The sequence below is a fragment of the Manis pentadactyla genome, chromosome 10, assembly GCF_030020395.1.
Source record: "Manis pentadactyla isolate mManPen7 chromosome 10, mManPen7.hap1, whole genome shotgun sequence".
Classification (NCBI taxonomy): Eukaryota; Metazoa; Chordata; class Mammalia; order Pholidota; family Manidae; genus Manis; species Manis pentadactyla.
Window position 1 is genome coordinate 15,049,000 of NC_080028.1, and position 22,157 is coordinate 15,071,156.

At 44.4% G+C, this 22,157-nt stretch overlaps 1 protein-coding gene across 2 annotated transcripts in view; it reads right to left on the reverse strand.

Moving 5' to 3' along the window:
- RFX4 (regulatory factor X4) overlaps positions 1-22,157 on the reverse strand; it is a 142,451-nt gene that overhangs the window by 44,556 nt on the left and 75,738 nt on the right. For both annotated transcript variants that reach the window (XM_036891502.2, XM_036891501.2), the window contains exons 5-8: positions 21,130-21,191; positions 16,905-17,118; positions 15,464-15,541; positions 9,084-9,247 (exon numbers count right to left, since the gene is read on the reverse strand). In XM_036891502.2, coding sequence (XP_036747397.2) covers positions 9,084-9,247; positions 15,464-15,541; positions 16,905-17,118; positions 21,130-21,191 — 518 coding nt within the window. The remainder of the gene's footprint in view (positions 1-9,083; positions 9,248-15,463; positions 15,542-16,904; positions 17,119-21,129; positions 21,192-22,157) is intronic.

A 22,157-nucleotide genomic window follows, 5' to 3' on the forward strand; every position in this document is an offset into this window, starting at 1 on the left:
CTACGTCAAGCTGTCATCACTGCTCACCTGGGCCACTCCACCAGCTTCTGAAGATATCCTGCCTGTTTGCCTTCCCACCTCCACCCCATCTTCCACCTCGTGAGAGAGATTGTTCTAAAACACATGCAATTCTGGTCTCTTTCACCTTCTGATTACAACTCCTCACTGCTTTCATGTTAACTCTTAGGATAAAAACCAAAGCCTCACCAGAGCCCCAAGGCCCCTGCCCTAGCCATGCCTTCCTCTCCAGCCTCCCCTTGTACCCTCTCCTGTCACCCACATGGCAGCCCCGCTGGCCTCTGTCCCGTTCCTTCCCACCTCAGGGCCCTTGCTCCTGGCGTCCTTTCGTTCAAGAGTATCCCCTTCTTCACCTGCTCAGCTCCTCCTCATTGATCTCATCTCACACCAGTTGTTACGTCCATGGGAAAATGTTCCCTGAGGCCCCTAGACTAGGTCAGCACCCCTGGTTATTCCTCTTTAAGGGCCCTATAGTTGTGAAAGTTGTTAATTATATGCTAACCTGTGCGAGTATCTGATCAATGTCTATCTTTCCCACCAGACTGTACAATCCATGAAAAAGGCAGTGATTACGTCCATTTTGCTTATCACTGTATCCTCAGCACCTAGCATAGTGCCAGACACCTCACAGGCATGTGAGTGATGTTTGTTAAATGAAATGAGTGAATGGCTCCCAAGCCCCGGTTGGACAGGGCCCAGGTATATTCCCCACAAGCCCTGCTGTCCGAGCTGCCCCTGCTCCCCTCTCTGACTTCAGCTCCTACTACTCTTGCCCTGGGCTCACTCCCTTCCCTCAGCACCAGCCTCCTTTCTGTTTCTCCAGGCTCTTGCCGACCCCAGCAGGGCCTTTGCACTTGCTGCTCCCTCCTGCCTCAGATAGTGGCCTGGCTCCCTTCCTTACCAGCTTCAAAGGTATGTTTCAAGAGTTGGCTACAGTAGCTGAAACGGCCACTCTCTTCACTCTCTTAGCAGTTCCTACTATCTCAACACTCTCAACCCTGCCATATGTTTTTAAAAGATCACTTTGGCTTCTGTGAAGAAAGTGGAGTACAGGAGGGCAAGGACGAGGAGGGAGATCTGTTTGGAGGTTACTGCAGTAATCCAGGCCAGACAGTGGCCAGGATGAAGGTGGTTAACAGTGGAAATAACAAGATATGGTCAGATTCAAATACTTTGAATGTAGAACCAACAGGATTTCCTGGTGAGTGGATGTGGGTATATGAGGAAAGACTGGTGTCGAGCACATTTTCCTGAAAGAAAGGGGATATGCACACCCTTGTGCCCAGTGGAGTGCCTGACACGCAGGAGGTGAGCCGAAGTACTGCAGGAGTAATACAGCCAAATTCAAACACGGTATTAGTTATTAGCACACAGCATCCAATTTCTAAGGGAGAAGACTTCTCAGAATATCTGGCCACTCTTTAGAGAATGTGCGGCGTGATCATCCATGACTGCGGGCCCTCAGGGAGGGTGAGATTGGCCTCCTCCGCCCAGGACACTTCTTCTGGAAGTGTCCCTCGCAGCTGGAGCAGGGGGATGGCCTTTGTCAAGGCAGAAAACAAGCAGCAGGACTGCTGATGGGCCTTTCACTTTGTGTGGTAGTTTGACGTTATTAAACTGAAGAAAAGTGGTCGGGGATTCCGGAAAGCCTGGAAAAGATTCTATTTTGGGACTTGGACTTTAAGGAATAATGTAAACGTTCAAGTTGCTCTGCTGTGGTGTCAAATGAGCAGGTGAGGAGCTGGCCTCCTGACACCTTGTCTAAGAGACGCCTCCGGGCCTGCTCCATCTTCCTGCAGCGTTGGTAGGTGCTGACCATCACCCCCTTCTTGAAATATTCACGTGGGACTCTGCAGCATGACCTCTTCCTAAGCTGAATTAGCCTCGTCTCCTTCTCGGCTCTGCCTCCCCCACCTCACTCCCCAGGCTGGCGCACAGGGTCTGCCCTGCCCTTCTGGTGGCACACCTTCTCCTCCCTGTGGGGCAGACAGCTCCCGCATCTGTAGCTTCAGCCTCAGCCCTTCCCCTGCCACAAAATCCACACTTACAATTCCCTGGACCACTGCCAACAGTGATGCTGGTAAGGTGGCAACGTGGTGATAACAGCGGCTACCTTTTAATGAGTGCAATGTGCCAACACTAACCACTTCACACGTTTAATTTCATCCTCACATCAACCCTGTGAAGTAGGTACTATTGTTAGTCCCAGAAGAGGGGTGAGAAGCTGAGAAAGTAACAGAGAAGTTGCTTTATTTGTCTAAGATGATTCAGCAAGTAAGTGGAAAAGCCAAGATTCAAACCCAAATCCATCTGGCAGCAAAGCCTGGGCTCAGCTGTTATCTTAGATATCTTAGCTGTTGTCTCAGGTGATGAAAATACCCACACCTCGCACCTTTACATGCCCTGTTACTCCCCATCTCCAGACCACTGCCTTCTCCTGCTCATCTGTTGGGGTACTTCTATTACTGTCTTAGCATCTCAGTCTTCTCTTTGCTTCTTTGAATTTTATCCTTCTTGGCCACCCACCACCCTACACACACACACACACACACACACACACACACACACACACACACACACACACAGTTTCTTACTTCTGCTAAACCAATAGTTATTAATAATTACTATGCCAAGATTGTGAAAAGCCCAAGTCTGAGAATGATTTACCTTTCTATAAATAAAAGTGTATGATTCATGGTTATCTTTATAGTACAGTCACTTATTTACCTGAATTTCAATATACTTTACTGACTTGGAAAGGAAGGGGTGGGTCTGGGCTAGTGAGCTGGGAGCTGTGCCCAGCCTGGGCCTGCCAGGGCTTTTAAGTGAAAACTTCTAGAGCCAATTCTCATTTCCATCCCTGGCTAAGCATAGGGCCTGGCACACAGAAGGACCTAGTACAGTGTGTAACACTGTAGTCATCAATAAACATTTACTTACTTAATAATTGATTATTTGAGTCCCAGCTATTTCATTTATGTGCATGAAAAGGTGGACAACTTATGTCAGCTCTTAAGCATCAACTTTTACTTTTATAAAAACATTTATAGAAAGGCAGTTATGAGGAAGAAGGCAGGGGTTAGCATGTCATTTGTACTCCACAAAATGTTTTATAATGAACTACAACTACCTTTGTGTGTGTGTGTGTAAAGCACCCATTAAGTAGTATTAAGAAGAACATTGTCCTTTCTTATAAAGGTGGACATACTTTTCCCATTCCTTCAGGAGGTACCTTCTTAGTACAAATTGGAGGTGGAGATTTAACCATTATCTAGTTCACTTGATCAATGCACAAGATTTTAATAGCTCAAAACCTAAAGAGGTCCTTATATTATTTTTATAATAATAAGTGCATTTAAAAATCACACATACATGCATATATGTATGATCATAAAAACAAGTCTTAATTTAAAACATTTAGCTCCTTTAGGTGTGTTTCTTTTCTACGTGGAAAGTGAAAAGTTGGAAAAAGCATCATTCCCAGCACAAGAAAAAGCCAGATAACCTACAAAATCATTATTTCTGTTTAGCCCATCAGAGAACTAAGATCACCCACCTAGCCTGGAATGTATGGAAAGGCAGGCATCTCCAAAGAAAGAAAGACTTGGGAAGTGACTCATCTATGCGAGAGAGAAGTCAGGACACCCCCACCACTAGGTAAAAAGAATTCGGCTCAAATTTTTTGACAAACTGCTAAAGGGTAAGTGTGAACTAGTGCTCTGGGAGCCACAGATGCAAAGGAAGTTTACATCTATTCACAAGATCTTCTCCATTGACTTTGCCAGGGGCTTATGAGAAAGACTCGGGGCAGGATAGGAGAACAAGGAAGGCCTTTATCTGAAGTGCATGCTGGGAGGAGAGGAGCAGCCATTGCTGTGGGAACAGCACAGAGCCCTACCCAAACCTTTCTACCTTATGCAGTGCAAGCCTCGAATGGCTAGGAGGGCAGTAAACACTGCTGTCCCTGGGGCACAGGATGCAGGAAAGATAAAAAGGAGAAGCTCCCTAACCTTTGTGGAAACCATCATGAGCTCAGGCTATTAGAGGCTTATCTTTGGGATAGGACAGGATCACTGCGGATGCCCAGCTCTGAGAGCAAAAACCCACAGGACTTGCTTAAGACTAAACTAGGACAACAAAGGCCCCCACTCTCACTGCAGCCCTGAACCGTCTAACAAGTGCAATAGAGGTACACAGGAGAGGCCTAAAGATGAGGACATAGCAGCAACATTGAGAAAAAACCCTCAACAAACAAACTTCTAACCTAAGCACAGGTGTCCCAGAAAAGTTTGAATCTGGTGGTAGTTACACTGAAGGTAATAATAGCAACGGCAAAACATAAACACAATGAACTCCTGAATAAACAGACTCAACTTCTCATATTAAGAGCCTATGAGAAGAAGAGGTATGCCCATTTCCAGACATGAACACCATTTACCTCAGTTTCTACTATGCTATACACTGTTTAGTAGTCAATATAAATTATAAGACACAGAAAATTAAGAAAAAGAGCACACACTGAAGAGATAAAGCAATCAACAGAACCAGACTATCAGAGAATTTTAAATAACTATGATCAATATGCTAAAGCCTCCAATGGAAAGGTAAGCAATGAGCATGAACAGACGAGGAATTTCAGAAAAAAACCCCACAACAGAACAATAAAAAAGAATCAAATGAAATGTTAGAAATTAAAATAGAAACAAAATATGGTAACAGATGAAGAACGGCTTCAACAATTGCATTGGTAGAGTGAACTACTCTATACACAGGAAAGAATCAACGAACCTTAATGTGGCCAAGAAAAATTACTCAAAACACAAAATGAGTGAAAAAAGTTAAACTGAACATCCAAGAGTTATGGGACAGTGTCAAATGGTCTGCATAAGTGCAACTGAGATAATAGGAGGAAAGAGGAAACAGCAGAAGATGATGGCTGGGAATTTTCCAAGGATAATGAAATACATCAAAGCACAGATGCAAGAAGCTCAGGAAACTTAGAGTGAGATTTAAAAACAAAACAAAACAACTAGACACACCATATTTAAACAGCTGAAAACCAAAGACAGAGAAAATCTTGAAGGCAGCCAGAGGAAAGAAGGCACACTACATACAGAAGAGAAAAGATATACAAAGACAAACATGCAAGAAAACAATCAACTAGAATTTTAAAATGCTGAAAACAAAACAAACATGTGTCACTCCAGAACACCACACCCAATGGAAGTATCTTTCAGAAATGAAAGAGAAATAAAGATCTTTCAGACAAAAACTGAAATAACGTATGACCATCAGACCTGCAATTCTAGAAATATTAGAGAAAATTCTTCAGGCAGAGGAACATGATATAACACAGAGACTTGGGTTTACACAAAGAAATGAAGATCAGGAATCATTAGAATGAAGGTAAATTTAAAAGATTGTTTTCCACACTTTTTATCACTCTAAAGGATACTTACCTAAAGCAAAAATATTAATGATATATTGTGGGTTTATAGCATATATAAAACCAAACAGTATGACAACAATATCATAAAACATGAGAGGATGAATTGGGAATATACTGTTGTAAGGTTCTTATACCATATGGGAAGCAGTATAATATTATTTAAAGATAGATTATATTAATAAAGATATATAATCCCAGAGGGAAACACACACCCACTTTGCTCAGTCCTATATAAATAAATGTAAAGATATGGAAGAACTGGGTATTAGGAAAATACAATTTACTAAAATTTACCTCAGAGAAGACAGAAAATCTAAACTGACCAATTATTATAGGAAAAAAAAAATTTCAAGATTTGACTCCATGAAACATACCAAAGCCAGAAGTCTTCAGAAGGAAATTATACCCATGTAATCTTTAAGAGCAAATAATTTAATGCTATTTAAACTGTTTCAGAGCTTAGAAAAAAAGTTGGTGGTGGAGGATGGGGAGCTTCCAGATTTCTTTTATGAAGCAAGAATAACATTGATACCAGCAACTGATAAAGACCAAACACAGAGAGAAAACTGCACGCCAACCTCACTTATAACTTTTGATGCAGAAGTCCTAAATGAAGCATTAGTAAATAAAATCCTGCAAAACATTAAAGAAAGTAATATACTAAGTGGGGTTTATAATAGCTATGTAAGAATCATTCAATACTAACTAGATAGATAACATAATCATCTCTTAGATGATATATAATCAATAATTAATAAGCATTGGATAATATCCAATAACTCTTCTTCATAAAGCATTTAATGAATTAAGAAAAGATGGACATTCCTTAATGAGATAAAATGTATCAGTCTTAACCCAAAAGCCAGCATCATGTTTAATGGAGAAAGACTAGATGCATTTTCATTGAAGTCAGAACTTTAACATGTTCCTGAGGTATAAGCCAACACAATTAGAAGAAATAAATGAAAGGTATAAAAATCAGAAAAGTAAAATTATCTGTATTTTTAGATAATAGGATTTTAAACCTGGAAAATGTAAGAGAACCTCAAAAAAGAAATAAAAGATAAATTTAATTGCCAGCTCCAAATGTAATACACAGGTATCAATAGTTTCCATATATATAAATAACCATCAGTCAAGAGCTCTGGAGGGAAAGACTGCATTTACAATAGCAACAAGAATATAAATATGTAAGAATAAATTTAATTTTAAAAACATATAAGATTTATATGAAAAAACATTTTGAATATTCCTGAAACCACAAAATTAAAGATCAGAATAAATGGCAAGGTCAACCATGTTCTTTGTTAGAAATTCTCAATATCATTAAGATATAATTCTCCCTAAATTGATCTATAAGGTTAATGTAACCCCAGTTAAAATACATACATATGTGTTACATATGTTTATGTATTTAAATAGACAAACTAATGATAAAGTAGTTTATATGGAAAAATAAGTGACAATAACAGGAAAATAATAGTAAAAATAAGAGACAACTAGCATTACCAAATATTAAAATATGTTTAAAAGCACAAAACTTAGAGTGACCCTGGACAATGAATATATAGAAATATCAGAGGTATAGAATAGAAGTCCAGAAATAGCCCCAAATGCATATAAAACTTACTGTATAAAAAGAGAAGAAAAGATGTAAAGAAAAGATGGAATAATTAATACATTGTATTGGAAAACAGGATAACTGCTGGGAAAAAATGAAAGCCATACTTTACATAAGCTTATATCAGGATGGATTACAAACTGAACAAAAATTTTAAAGTACAAAATTAAACCATAAAGTTAATGGGATAAACCATGGGGAAATTATTTAATAATTGGGGTAGGGAAGACTTTTAAAACTATGATACAAAATCCAGACACCATAAAAACAAAGGACAGATAAATTCAACTACATAAACATATTACTGTGTGGCAAAGACAAAAGAACAACAAAATGAGAAAATATTTGCAACCCTTGTCACAGATAAATGGTTAGTTATCTCTAATAAACAAAGAGCTTCTAAAAATCAATGAGAAAAACATCAAGCAACAAAACATAAAAATAGTTGAAAGATAAGAACAGATCCTTCACAGGGAAAGAAAATATAAATCACTCTTAAAGATATGAAGAGATACTCAACTTTGTTCATAAGAGACATGAAAATTAAAACTTCACAGAGAAATATTGAGTCACACATCCTTTAAACCAGAATACAGCCCTCCAGGGATTCATCCTGTACATACATTCCATGTAGTAGGATGAATGGCGGCCCTCCCCAAATATGCCTACTCAGAACTCACAAAGGTGACCTCGTTTGGAAAAAGGGCCTCTGAGGATGTGATTAAATTAAGGATCTTGAGATGAGATCTTGGATTATCTGGGTGGATCTCAAGTCCAATGACAAGTGTCCTAATAAGTGACAAAGAGACACAGAGTGGGAGTCAATGTGAAGATGGAGGCAGAGATGAAGTGATATGTTTACAAGCCAAGGAACACCAAGAATTGCTGGCGTAACACCAGAAACTAGGCGAGAGGCATGAAACAGATTCTCCTTCAAGGTCTCTGGGAGGAACCAGCCCTCCCCGCACCTTGATTTCAGACTTCCAGCCTGCAGAACTATGGGAGGATACGTTCCTGTTGTTGAAGCCACCAGTCTGTGGTCCTTTGTTACTGCAGTCCTATAAAACTAACGTGTGCCACCATGCAAAAGAACGCAGTTCACACATCATTCATCATATCATCATTTAAATAGGACAAGACTGAAACATCAAGACAACTGATTAAACTCAGTGCAGTAGAAGAGTATGCAGAAGAGTACAGAAGAGTAAAAAGCTCTGTCTGGAATGATGTGGAATGCCCTCCAACTGTCCGGGAGCGTTTACTCACAAGGGACAGATCATAAAGCTGTGGGCAGGCCCAGAGGATCCCCTGAGGGAGGCTGCTGCGGCAGGGCGTTACACACAGCGCGCTCTCACCCACGCTCATGCTGCCAGGAAGGCCGCAGAGGCCCGTGGAGGGACGCGGCCAGGGGGCCTCACGGGGAAGGAGGCACAGGGCCGAGCCCCTGACGTCACTCTCTTCCATTGGCTGATCCCGGCTGGAAGCCCAAGGGACAGGGAGCCCCGTGAGGTCCTCCATTCAGTCCACCCCCAGGGCAGAGGCAGCACAGGCGCAGTGGAGGGTGCATCTGGGGGGGCACAGAAACGGGCCAACAGAAGCGCCCAAGACTGTTTTTTTAAAGCAAGGTACAGAACAGTATATATACCATGTCACCGTTTCAGTAAGAAAGAGAGAAAGAGTTCATGTATGCTCTGGTCGCACATGCGTAGCAGATCTGGACCGACACCACCTCGAGAAAATGATTATATCTGACGCTCAGGGGTTTCCGTGGAAAAGGAGTAGTGGGGGGGTGGAGACTTTTCACTGTATACTGCTCAAATATTGAAATTCTTATTTATATTTAAAAATATAAATAAACTTTAGTTTTTAAAAGTCTAACATGAGTGGCCTTTACAAGGGAGGCCCGGGGACAGTGCAAGATGATACTCCATAGAAGGGAGGCAGGAACGGCAAACGCGGGGGCCCAGAGGTGAGGGAGACGCGAAGCGTGCCCACCTGTCAGGTAGCGCCTGCAGCACGGTGGGCATCAGCACGCCGGAGATAGCTTTGTAGAGGATGGAGTCGCACACGCCGACGATGTTCACCACCGTGGAGGAGCCCAGCACGGGCAGCATGTGGGGGGGCATTCCTTGCCAAAAGTGCAGGAGAAAACTTTGAACCTGTATCAACCCGCAGAGAGAAGAAGAGCCACGAGGTTACACAGCGCCCCTTGGCAGGGTCCCAGGGCCAAGCAGGCGGCTTGCTGTCATCTACTTCCCCTGCAGCAGGGGCCGTCCCGTCTGGTGTGGCTGAGAGGCCCTGTGCATCCTCCTTCCCCAAGTCTTCCCATGGCCCCTGTGTCCTGCATGCCCACTGCTGAGGAAGCACCTGGCTGACAGCCTGGGGCTCCCCTGCCCCAGGAGAGAGGAGAGGCACATTAGCCTGGAGGCCCTTACATGCTTACTGTGTTCGGGGAGAAGTTTAAGAGAAGTGGAGGGGGTGGTTACTGATACTGGAAAGCTCAGAGCACTAGTGCTCACTATGCTTTGGGCCTGTTGGTGCCCTGGAGGTCCCTGGGGGTACAGAAAGGGAGGGAACATGTGTGAGCTGCTGGTCAGAGGAACGTGTCTGGATGGAGGGGAGGGGGACCACAAACAAAAGTCTCATGACTCAAACTTGTGCACCAAAAACTGGATAAAATACAAGGGTCTCTTCCTATCCAAATGCCTCCATTCTCCCAAAGAGCCCTGGCCAGTTGCTGCCATTACGGGGTGCTACATGGGGATTTCCGGGCGGTCAGCTGTGTGGGCACTTCAACGCCAACCACTAGTAGGGGACAGAAACGCAGCAGGTCCTCAAGAATGGAGCTATTATTATTATTGACATGACGACAGCAGGAGCTTGAGCCCTGCTGCTGCTGAAGGAGTGGCCGAGTGAGGCCCAGGCAGGACCTCCCCAATGGCCCCCATGCCTGTGTCTTTCAGTGTGCGAGCTGGAGGTCAGGGAGAGGGCAGGGCAGGCTGTGCAGAGGTGGGACAAGATAAAGGAGGTGAAGGGAAATAGTATAAAATGGTTCATATAATGACATTAAAAAATACCTAGATTTCAGCTAACATTGAGAGTGGCTTATCTTGAAGTTAGGGAACAAATTACTGAATGTTTATGAATCTTGCAGACTTGACTTGGTTCCTAGACTATGCATCCTTCTTTCTCCCTGAGATGGGTGCTCTTGAATGTGTAATATTGCCCACATTCTTGGTTCCCTGAGTCAATCCTGATCCAATTCAGGAAATTGTTTAGTACTGCAAGTCTAATACTTGGAGGTGGTATTACTATTGGCATTAGATTGATTAATTGAGTGTCTACTATATGCCAGGTGCTTTGCATAGGTTCTCTCATTTAATACTCATAACACTACTACAGCTGACAGGCATCGCTCCCATTTTGCAGAGACATCAAGTGATTTGTCTAAAGCCACTCAGCAAGTCAGGGAATGGATCAGACAGAGCCCAGGTCTCCCTCAATCTTTCCACCAATCAGTCTTGGGGGCTAGTTTGTTCTAACTGGGCTTCTACCCCATTCCCAAGATCATGTCTCTCCATGAACTGCACCTACGTCCCAGCTCTCTACCCTGCCTTGGTGACCTGTGGTGCCCTCTCAGGAGTCAGGGTCCTGCTTTCCTCTGATGAAGCTATTTCTGACCCCAGCCTAGTGACCTGAGCTCAGCCTCCTGTGGATATACTTGAAATCCACAGCCTGTCTGGATTTCCCAGTGGAAGCAATGAACAGGTGGCTTGGGGGATAAGAAGCAGGGAACAAAGCAGTTTGCAGCCAGATCAAAAATTAAAACAGAAAATCCAGATGAGGGAAGATGCCTTCCAGAGTTCCAACCCTGGCCCCACTACCAACTAGGAGTATATCACCTCTAAGGTCAGAAATAAGCTTTAGATTAGAGATAGGTAAGTTTCCTTACCTGTGAAATAGGAATAAATGTATTTACTGTAGGTCCCGTTAAAGATTCCTATAAAGTACTTGGCACATAGTAGTTGCTTAATAAAGATTAGTTATTATTGCTGTTGTTATGTCTATGACTCAATGTATTGCCCTAAGCATTTGAGACACCCTTGCCTAAGTTTCTGAGTGTCACCCAGCAAGGAACCCCACTGTGGTTATGCCCACCTGTCAAGGCTCTTGTTTTGTCACTAGGACAACTGGTGGCTGACCACTGGTCTGGCATGGGCCCAGAAACAGCCATGGCTCTTGGACAAGGTGCTTGCTCTCCAGAGGACACCCCCACTGTCCCCTGCCCCAGCTTGTCTCTGGCCATCAGCCTCAGGCCAGGGCCTGGACCTCCCCGCCTGCCCTTTGAACACCAAGTAAGAGGCTCTGATTTCTTAGGAACCAGTTGATTCTTAAGATTTGGCAGATACTGAATTCATTTGGCTTTCTTATTGGCTCTCCTTGCATGCAGCCCTACCCTTTTATTTTATTTCTTTTAACAAGAAGTCAACTTCTAGCAGAAATTCTGGAGGAGAACAGGGCTGTGTAGATTAAAACAAATCTGTGGAAAATCAGTCTTTAGCAGCTAAGCTGTCGGTTTCAAGCCTGCCCAGGTTGCACAGGGAGCCCCACTCAGTCCTGTCTCCTGAGCAGTCTTTGCAGAGGGCTCATTAGCCAGTTATAACCTCGCTTTCTACTCTGCATCCTGGACCATTTAGTTTCCGATGGTTCTGGTCCCTTGGAGTGAGAAGGAAGAGGAAGGAGGGAGAACAGTGTAAAGCTCAAGAGCTGGACACTGAGGTTAGATGTGAAACGGACACAGTGTTCACACTGGAGGCAGAGCCCAACAGGAAAGGCAAAGAGAATCAAAGCTCGTGGCTTGAACGACTGGGTGGTGGAGGCAGCCATCTAGGATGGGAAGAACAGATCTGAGGCATGTTAGGTTGGATGTCAAGTCAATTGAATCTGGAGCTCAGGACTAAGTACATAAATATGAGAGCTATCAGCTTTTGTAAAATGGAAATGATGATGTCTCCTATTGCTAGGATGAAATAAGGTAACGGGTAAAATGTCTGGCATCAGGTAGGCACTTAACACACGGCAACTTATTAGACAAAAGAAAGAAGTTCTCCTTAATCCTTGCAAGCATAAGTGGTGAAATAATCAGAGGCAAATAATTAAAAATGATTATTTTAAGTAAGTTCCCTAGGTTATCTATTTCAGTCCCCTGAACTCTGAGCCCATTTTCTCCCGGCTCAGTGAATTATCGGGAGATAATTTCCTTAAGAATACCTAAGTAAGTTTTTTGTTCTTTTTCCCTATCCATATTGAGTTACTCCGAGTACACTGGCACCTGTGGAAACGCATGGATGAGTTCCAATCAGGAGCTCTTAGTGCGACCGTGCCGAGAGGGCCTCAACAGAACAAGAACCACTGAAATACCTGCCAATTACTATGCACTGAGGTCATTACATACAGAATTTTCATGTAATCATCACAATTTTACTATGAGGTAGATAAATTTATTATCTCCATTTTATAGCAAAAGTAATTGAGGCTCACAGAGGTTATGTACTTTGCTCAAGGCCACAGATTAGTAAGTGATTAATTTGGGACTAAAACACAGGACTATCTGACTTTACAGCTCTTTGGGCAATGCAGTCTGGAGAACCCTTTGCAGGGGAGTCCTATACATGCAGACCTGGGCTCTTTGTACTTGCCTGATAATGCTGTAAGTCTATGTGCTTCACATCCATCCATCCACACATCCATCCATCCATCCATCCATCCATCCATCCATCCATCCACACATCCATCCATCCATCTACTCACAGACCCAACAAATATTTACTGACAGCCTAAGAGTATGGCTGACCTAGATGCAATGGTAAACAAGACAAGGTCCCTGATTTCAAGGGCTTACATTGTGATGGCTAGAGACAAAAACGAACCAGGAAACCAAAAAGATAATTTAAGATTGTGATATTAACATTAGTTGTAACCTCAATGGATATTAAAGATCTTAAAAACTTGAAACAAACTTTAATATGAAAGTGTACCAGATGCCTTTTCTCAGCTGTAGTAGAAAGTCAAGCCCATCAGAGGTTAAATACCCACCCCCCGACTAATTCTTTTGTGGTTGAGTAGAATGAACCACATCTTGTTTAGCCATCCTAAAAACAGCCACCAAATATCCCTGCCAGGGGAGTTGAAAGAATATGGCATTAGAGGTAGCAGGTGACAAAGATCTAGTCATGACTTTGGCCCTAACCAATTTTGTAATCTTGGGCAAGTTTCTTAAGTCTTTGGCTGGCATATCTGATAAAAGGAAGCATGGGCATGACTTTTTACAGTTTACAAAGAGCTTTTATCAGGCATTGTCTCATCCCCTCCTTCCAGTAATCCTATGAGTTAGGTAGACAGGGGTGGTATTTTTATCTTCATTTCTAGGATGAGGAACTGAGGTTCTGATGGCAGAGTCAGGACTTGAATCCAAGCCTGGCCTCCAAGTCTGGTACTTTTCCCATAAGAACACTGCTCTTCAAGGTTTCTGGAACTCTCACGATACATTCTGCATCTCATTTGCTGGCATGCATTCCTTTTTTTATTCCTCTCTATGCTGTGTCTTAATTATTGTCCCATTCCTGAGACCTATGGCAGCGTGTGGCACCATTAGCTGCCCGATAAGTGTTGGAATTAATGAATGGAATTAAGTGAAATGAGACGATGTTCATATGTACTTTTAAGATAGAGAAAACTACATAAGACATCAGTGAGGACTGTCACTAAGTTTTGTTGTTAGTACTTGTGGCAGGAGGGACCGCTGCCCCCTGGAGCTTTGATACCTCTTCTGTAGGATAAACTGCTGCTCAGGGAGGGACCGGCTTCCCTTGCATTAAGGTAGAGCCATGAGACCAGCTCATGCCAATGGGCTACAGGCAAAAGGATGCATTTTATTTCTGGGATGACAAGGTTAAGAAGGGGGTATGTCTTCCCTATAGTCCTTTGCCCACCATCAGCTGAACGAAGGCTCCAGAGCTCTAGGGCAGGTGTGGTCACAAGGTAGGAGGAGCCTGGGCCCCTGAACCAGCCCCGGCAACCAGCCTCCCAGCCGAGAGCATCCACCTGGGATTGTGACGTGAGTGAGAAATAAACTTCTAATGTATTAAGAAGCCCGTGTTATCTGAAATGATCATGAATTATTGTTTTCCCTCACATAAGACAGAGCCAAACCACAGTATTAGAGGAAGCAGTGATTTTTCTTTGTTAAAAAAAAGAAAATCCATTTAAATGGTTGCTCAAGGAACTTGGGAGATTTGACAAATCTAATGGGAAGAAATCAAGAGTGGGAAGAAGAACATTTCTCTGCCAACACGCTATCTCTTCTGGACCTGTATCTATCAGCCAAGGGACAGTCTGCACACGTCCCCTGCCACACAGGGTTACTGTGGGGGCAGCGAGTGAGCTAACTGAAGTGCAAGAGCTCCACACACACCCACTGCTGTGAGACAGCAGCAGGAAGGCAGAGAAATGTGGGGAGAAGAGCATTCTGTGCCTTATATCAGTTTCTACCCCTCCGTCTCCAACAGTACCTACCCCCTAAAACACACAAAGGCCATCTCCGGGATCTCTTCCACCAATAGCTGCTGGTTTGTATGGCCCTTTAGAGATGGCATGGTCTTCCCTTGAACGTCCACACCTGACCCCAGGGTGAGCGTTTTTTGTTTTTGCCTGAAAGCCATTTTCCGTAAACAGAAAGGCCTCAGGTTTACGAGATGAAATGTGTGGTTTCCTGCCATCTCTCTGAGAGGCTCTTTTGGATGGCATTTTAGGCAAGTTGATTCAATGTCTCTCTGGTTATATAACAGGTGTTTCAATCCTCTTTTATTCCCATTCTTTAACTGTAATATTTTAAAATAAAAGTGAAATGGACTCTTTATGCTCTATTCAAAGATGGCCCTACTGCCAGGATTTGATGGACATGCAGACCAGTCTTGGTGAGTGAAGGGGTGTGAACCAGCCCAAAACACACTGAGTGGATGAGCCTCAGGAAAATATCAAATCCAAAATATAGGAAAGCATTCTTTATGTTTCTCTGGGTCTGTAATTCTGGGTGTAACGATACCCTGGCAACACCGTGCTCCCGGTAGGTCAACTGGCCAACCCTCCTGCTGTTCACTAGAGAGATCAAAGGCCATGCCGACCACTCTTCCCACAGAAGATCTGTGAAATGGGATGGTAATAGTGCAAGCTTCCTAAGATCCCTGTGCAGATCAAGTGAGCTCAGGAGCGTTAAGGACTTCCAGAGGTGTGACACCTTCAGGAGCTCGTGAAATAGGAGTTGGGGTTATCATAGTAGTTTCAAAGTGTTCACAGCTCAATATTTGTTGACCTACCTCATCAAAGTTGGCTCTTATTACAGTGTCCAGTATTCTCTGACAGTGTGTTCTGTACATCATAATAAAGGTAGAAACCTGTGGGGGGTGGGGAGGGATCAACAACAAAGGCAAATATTAATATACATTACTGCTGCCCTTGGGATTTCAATTTTTAAGTCATTCATTCCCTGTCGAGGGGATAAAATTCGCCTAACACCTACTCATCTTGCAACACCCAGATGAGACTAATTTTCGTGAGGTGGTGCCCTCTGAACCCCGGCTTCCTCCTCTGTGCTCCCACAGCACCTGCGCATGTTTCTCCAGCAGAGCATTCACCCTGCGGCGTGGTGGTGGGTACTCAGTTCCTCTCTCTGCCCTCATTCTCCACCCCCTGAGACTGGGCTCTGGGAAAGTTAAAATGGCATTTTATACATGTCCATTTAGCACAGTGCCTGGCACATAGTAGAGTTCAGTAGGAGGTACTGATGAAATTCTCCACAGCTTAGCTACAGAAAAGTTAAAACCTGGTGTGTGTAAGAAGAGGTACATTTGCCAAAGTAAGACATATGGAAATTCTCTGGAATCTGCTTAGCAAAAGAATTTCATCTCTGGCTCCATTTATCCAAGAATTTTAAAGCTATGATATGGGAAGTTTGTTTGTTGAGAAATAAAGCATATTTGAGAAAAAAAATTTTACTAGTAGATTTAAAGCATTCTTTCCAGATATGCTGTGTGTTTCAGAACACAGACATGCATGTATATAAACGCAGGCTGCTGATATATGAGAATCCAGCTCTGCACTGGACAGTGAGCTTCCTGAGAGCAGGACTAACGCCTCATTCCCACTGCATCTCAGCTCGCGGTGCGATACGTAGACCACAAAAGCTCAACGTCCATGGTGCACTGGGCTGCGTCCAGATGGGTACGTTAGAGATGTGTTTCCAATAATTTCCTCCATATACGCTATGACCCAAACTATCTGATTCACTATACCTACAAAATCTTCTTTGTCTATGAGACTATTATCTCATCACATCCTCTGTGGCACATATAAAAAAGCTATCTAGAGGAGAGGGTTCCTTCCTTCATGCAGTGAGATAGTTTAACTTCATAGGTAGGTAAGTAGGCAGATTATTAGACAGATAGACAGATTAAACTACTTTAGAATAGTACTAGATTTATAAAAAGTTTTGAAGATAATAGAGGGAATTCTGGTATACCTCATGCCCAGTCACCTCTTATACTAGTGTGGTACATTTGTTACAAGTAAGGAACGAACACTAATCCATTAATAGTAACTAAAACCCATTCTTGATTCAGATTTCTATCTTTATATTGTTTAATTTATTATTTTACACTCTAAGTGTAGGGGTGTGTGTGTGTATATGTGTGTTGTGTGAAAAAGAGAGAGACAGAGAGAGACACCACCCACTCCCAGTAACACGTCAGACATGGTCACCTTCTCTTCAGGCAGAGTGGCTGGCAGATTGAGATCTTTGACATTCGGAAACTCTGGCAGCAACGTCCCGAGCTTGGACCGAGGTGAATACGCCACCGTCTGCTTGCTCACTTCTTTCTTGCCCGTCTCGCTCACCCAGGCGGCTCCTTTCTTGGAATACATCACGTCATAGTACTGAGAGCTTTCCTTCACTGCGATGCCGTAGTAATGGTACCTGGGCCGCAGAGAGAGAGAGAGAGAGAGAGAGACCCCCATGCGCCGTTACCAGGTGGTGTTTCCTGAGTGGGAGTGCCCGAGGCCAAGGAAGGCTGGGCCCACCCTTCCTGGGCTATAAGAGTTAATTCTCCTACATGTAAGGGTTGACATCTCAGAAATCTAGAATTAAACCAAAGTGCCATGTTGCCAGCAATCAATCAGGCAGGTAAAAATAACCAATATTACCTCCTACACAAAATGTTAAGTCAAATACTTTGCAGAGCAGAAAGGGGGATAAAAAAAAAATTTCCATTCTTACTTAATCTCTTATGTGGCCAAATGTGATGCCAGGGGCATATTTGGTGTCCCCCTTTGTGGAGAACCAAGGAGAAGGGTGTGTTTATAACTAACTGTACCACCAATAAAAATTTATTTGGCCTGTGTTTTTCCTAATCAATAGACAGTAGTCTCAAAAAACTGCATCTTAAGATAAATCCAGTATTTCAGTCGACGTTGAATGTAAAACCATGACCAGACTTTTTATTAACTCAAGTGACCTTAGTAGCAGCAATGTTTTCAATTAGAACTAGTGGAGGATGGAGGCTGTGTTTTAGCTACAATCTTCTGAGCACTTGCTATGTGCTAGGCACTTTGCAAAGTGCTCTCCAAACATTAATTTGTAAAATGATACTATGAAATGGGGATTATTACAGTCTTTCAACAGATTAGAAAATGGAGGCAAGGACGCTTAAGTAATTTGTTCAAGGTCAAAGAGCTGTTTAGGGGAAGAACAGATCCTTAAACACAAGTCTCAGCAGAAAGCCACTATGCTACCCTAACAGAGAACACTGCAGGGTGGCATCACAGACTCTGAGTTTCTCAGAGTGGAATAAAAATACAGATTCCTGGACCCTGTCTCGACCCATTGATTAAGAACATGGAAATAGGGCCCAAGAATCCACACTGAAACAAGCAGAGCAGGTTAATTCTGATGCCCATCAGTTTGAGATCTCCCGGCCTGCTGGGTTAGTACATGCATTACAATCCTGGCTCTATGATCTCCCCAGTCATAGGAAAGACTGTCTTTACCTATAATTGTAAATAGGATGCTCATCACAGCGACTAACGGGGTGCTAAGTGCTTTACACACATTACCTCATTTAATCCCCTAACTCCCTATAAGACTGAAACTAATTATTAACCCAATTTTACAGACTAGGAAACTAAGGCTCAGAGAACTTAAGTAACATCCCTGAGATCACCCAGTGAGTATTAGAGGTAGGATTAGGCCCTCTAACATGCTTTTAACCACTAAACCAGTGATCCTCAAATTTATTGCTAATAAGAATCACTTACAAAACATATTAAAGGATAGACTCCTGGGTGCCACCCCCAAAGATTCTGATTTAGTAGGCCTAGGTAGGTTTTTATAATCACACGGCAATACTAATATAATTCATGGACTTTGCTGCCAGAAACACCATATAACACATTAGCTACTCTTTCCTGCTCTTGGAGATGATAGCCACAAAGTAACACAATTGAGCAAGCACTCTGAGCTGAGGGGCAGCTTCCTGGGGAGGAGGGGTGAGCACCCACACCTTCCCTCTCCCCACTCTCCCCTCAGCCCTGATACCATTCCGTGATATTTCTGCTTGGTGGGCATCTCGCCTCTATCTGAATGCCTGCTGGGATGAAGAACTCAGGCCCCCCGAAGGCAGTCCAGTTCATTTTGGGCCGGTATAGTTATCAGGAGGTTCTCTGTGTCGAGCTGCTCTCTGTCTTCTGTGCCTTCTACTTCCCAACTGTCATAACTGCCTCTCCACCTGAAAGGTATGTGCCTTCTGCCCGTTGGGTGGGGGTGGGGGGCGAGTTCCGGGACTCAGAGGCACCCTTCTGGTGGGAAGACAGTCATAACACGCTCCCCTAACTTTATGAAGTTCCCTTTTACAACTGCTTACGGTCAAGATACTAATAACATTCAGATCAGATGAACTCTTCACTTGTCAGAGTGTATGTTGCTGCAATGGGCAACTAGGGTCAAGCTGTCCCTCTGCTCGCTTCTCGGTTTTTCTCATTCAGGTCTGCAGGGCAGATCAGCACACTCTCCACTAGCTGCCCCCCTGAAATTGATTCTGTCAAGGAAAATCTGCTGAGGGATTTCCCCTGTAAGGCTGCGAGGCCCGCTGGAGAGTAGAGCTTCATTACTACTTTTCAGCTGGGTGAAGGTGTGACCCAACATTTCGGAGGGGATGCAGAGAAATTGATTACACCAAATTTTTTTAAAGGATATTGCCCAATTTGCCAACCTAGGTGAAAGGAAAAGAAAACAAAAAACAAAAGCAAGCTCTCACCTGTGGCCAGAAGGAAACTTGCCTCAAGTTTATGGACGGTGGGAAACCTTTCTGTTCTATCTTTACTATGTATTTCTACTCTTGTATCTTAGGAGTGGGCAACAGTGTACTGGAGCCAGCGACTCTTCAAAGACCATGAGCCCGAGAAAAATAATCAATTTCCATTCAGCATTCTTCCAAACATCCACTTATCTGTGGATTGAATTGCCCTGTGTGCCAACCACTGTGCTTACCGGCAGACAAAGAAGAATCTGGCTTTTATAGTCTGTCCCCTTACCGAGGTTGCAACCTCATTTTAAAACAAATACAGGGACTTTTCATTATAAAAGAGATCTGTTCATCAGAGTAATCACCTTGGAAAATTATTCCAAAATGTCCCTTACTCAAAATTTTCTGTAAGTCTTTCTGGAAATTACCCCCAGAGCTTCTGAGCCGCACAAGAAAAAAATTAGTCTCAGTATTTTCAAACCCCCCAAAGGGGTCTTCCCCAGTTTGATCACCCACTTTCTTTACCTGAGTTGGCTCCAAAGTTAAACCTACCCTTGGAGGACGGGAACGTGCACCCAGGGATGGCAGAAACGGGCACAGTGAGGGGACAGTATCGGATATGCTGCTTTTGAAACACCCTTAATGACAACTCTTACAAGTGCTATATGGTGGTTGTTTTTTAAAATAAAGTTTCAGTATTTTATGTCAGCATGTGGTGATGTGCTGTTCCATGTAGTCAGAAGGTTTAGAAATGCTGAAGAAGCCTCTAGTGGGCTCACCACGTACGTGAGCATAATGAAGCCTCAGAGAGTCCTGCATAAAGGAACCTGTTTAACTCAGTGCTTACCAAACTGACATGGCCAACAGATCTTTTTCATGGAACATCTGATAATGTAGAACAATTTTTGAAACACTCTTTGAGGCAGGTCTTACAAATCCAGATTTCAGTGAAGACTGAGGGGTCCAGGCAGGCGTCCTTCCCACTGATGCACACCTGGGAGGCAGGCGTGCACACACTTCTCACTCCTCACATCTCCTCCTCAGAAAGGCCCTCCCGGGAGCCAGGCCACGCCCCTTCTGTTATTCTCTACGACCCTTCTGTCACAGTCTGGCCACCTTTTGTTGGTCTGCCTTCCCCAACAGAGCATGTGCTCCATGAGGGCAGTGACCTGTTTGTTTCCACGGTCCCCAGCAGGCAGGAACACGCACCTGGCCCTCAGAAAGTGTGACACAAATACTGGTTGGTTGGTTGATGGAACTGATGAATGGGAGGCTAAGTGTGGCTCACCCCTCCACCCCTTCCCCCTACAGAGGTTCATACAGGCTGCTTCCGGGGCTGACAGGCTATCCCAGAGAGTGTGCTAGCCACACAATCCAGCTAACCCGGAGATCACCCAAGAGGCACGGGGTGCTCCTTTAAATGACGTCCCAGACTACTTCACAAACATGCCTAAAGGCAGGGTGGCACAAAGGTGGATTTCTTAAAGCAGCTGGGCCCTGGGCTTTCGGACAGCCCCGCTCAGGCCTCCTGGGAGACGGGCCCCCGCTGTCTAATGCTCCTTCCTGCTTCTCTCACGCCCAGACCCTGCCAGGCCTGCGGACTGAGCTCAGGATGAACAACCTGGGGTCAGGGTCTGACTTGAGGCCCCGAGATGTGCCCACTGCAGGTGGGGGGTTGCCGTGCTTACTTCGACTGTCCTCTGGTCCCGAGTCTTCTGGTGGTTAATTGAGGGAACTGCTGCCTTATGATCTGTAAGTCAACACAAGAATCAGTTACCCATCTGGAAACGCTGGAAGCACAGTGACTGAATTTTATGAACAGCAACCGAAAGAAGTGAGAAAGATACACAGCCTGATCGCAGTGACTTATGAGGAGATCCTGAAGAAGACTGCTGGTGCTGGAAGGTAGGAAGGGAGTATGTGAGTGATTGTGGGGCTCTAGATACTGAGGGGGTCTCACCTGGCCACCCTGTGCTCGCGCCTCCTAGTCATGATGTAGGGAGAGCAGTGGTTGACCCAGAACACGTCCTCCCTAGCTTTAAGCCCTCCAATGGCTTCCAGCGCACCTGGGCTGAAATCCACCCTCAGCCTCTGTGCCTCGGCCCCTGTGAACCTCCTGGCCTTCCTCTCCTTTGACTCTTCACCCCTGCTCACCAGATCCTGCCACACTGGCTGCTTTCCATTCCCGAAACATACCAGGCATGCACCCCACTGGGGGACTCGATATTGCAGTTCCCTGTGCCTGGACTGAGATTTCATCCACATCTTCATAGGACTGGCTCCTCTTCTTAAAACGTCTGGGCCTCTGGGCCCTGTCTCTCTGCCCAGGTGGTGGACAGCAGCACTAGAGGTCCCTGGCCGTGACGTGGCCCTGCGCTATGTCTTCTCCTCACCGAGCACTCTCTGAAACCGTCTTGTTTGCTTGCTCTCTGAGGGCTAATTGCATGTCTCCCCTACTTGAATGTAAGCTCCGTGGAAGCAGGGCCTGGCGCAGGGCTTGGCATGTGCCATGAGCTCAGTCCACATTTGCTGAATGAAGGAATGAAGCCCGACCCCCGCCCTGGAGGGCATCCTTTACTCATCTGCAGAGTGGAGGGTGCTCACTGCTGTTGCCTGGGACAGCCACACCGTCTTGCAAGAAACGGAGAGGAGGGGCCGCCCACACAAGTGAAAACAACCTCATCCTTGCTGTTTGCTGAGATGATGTCTGGAGAGA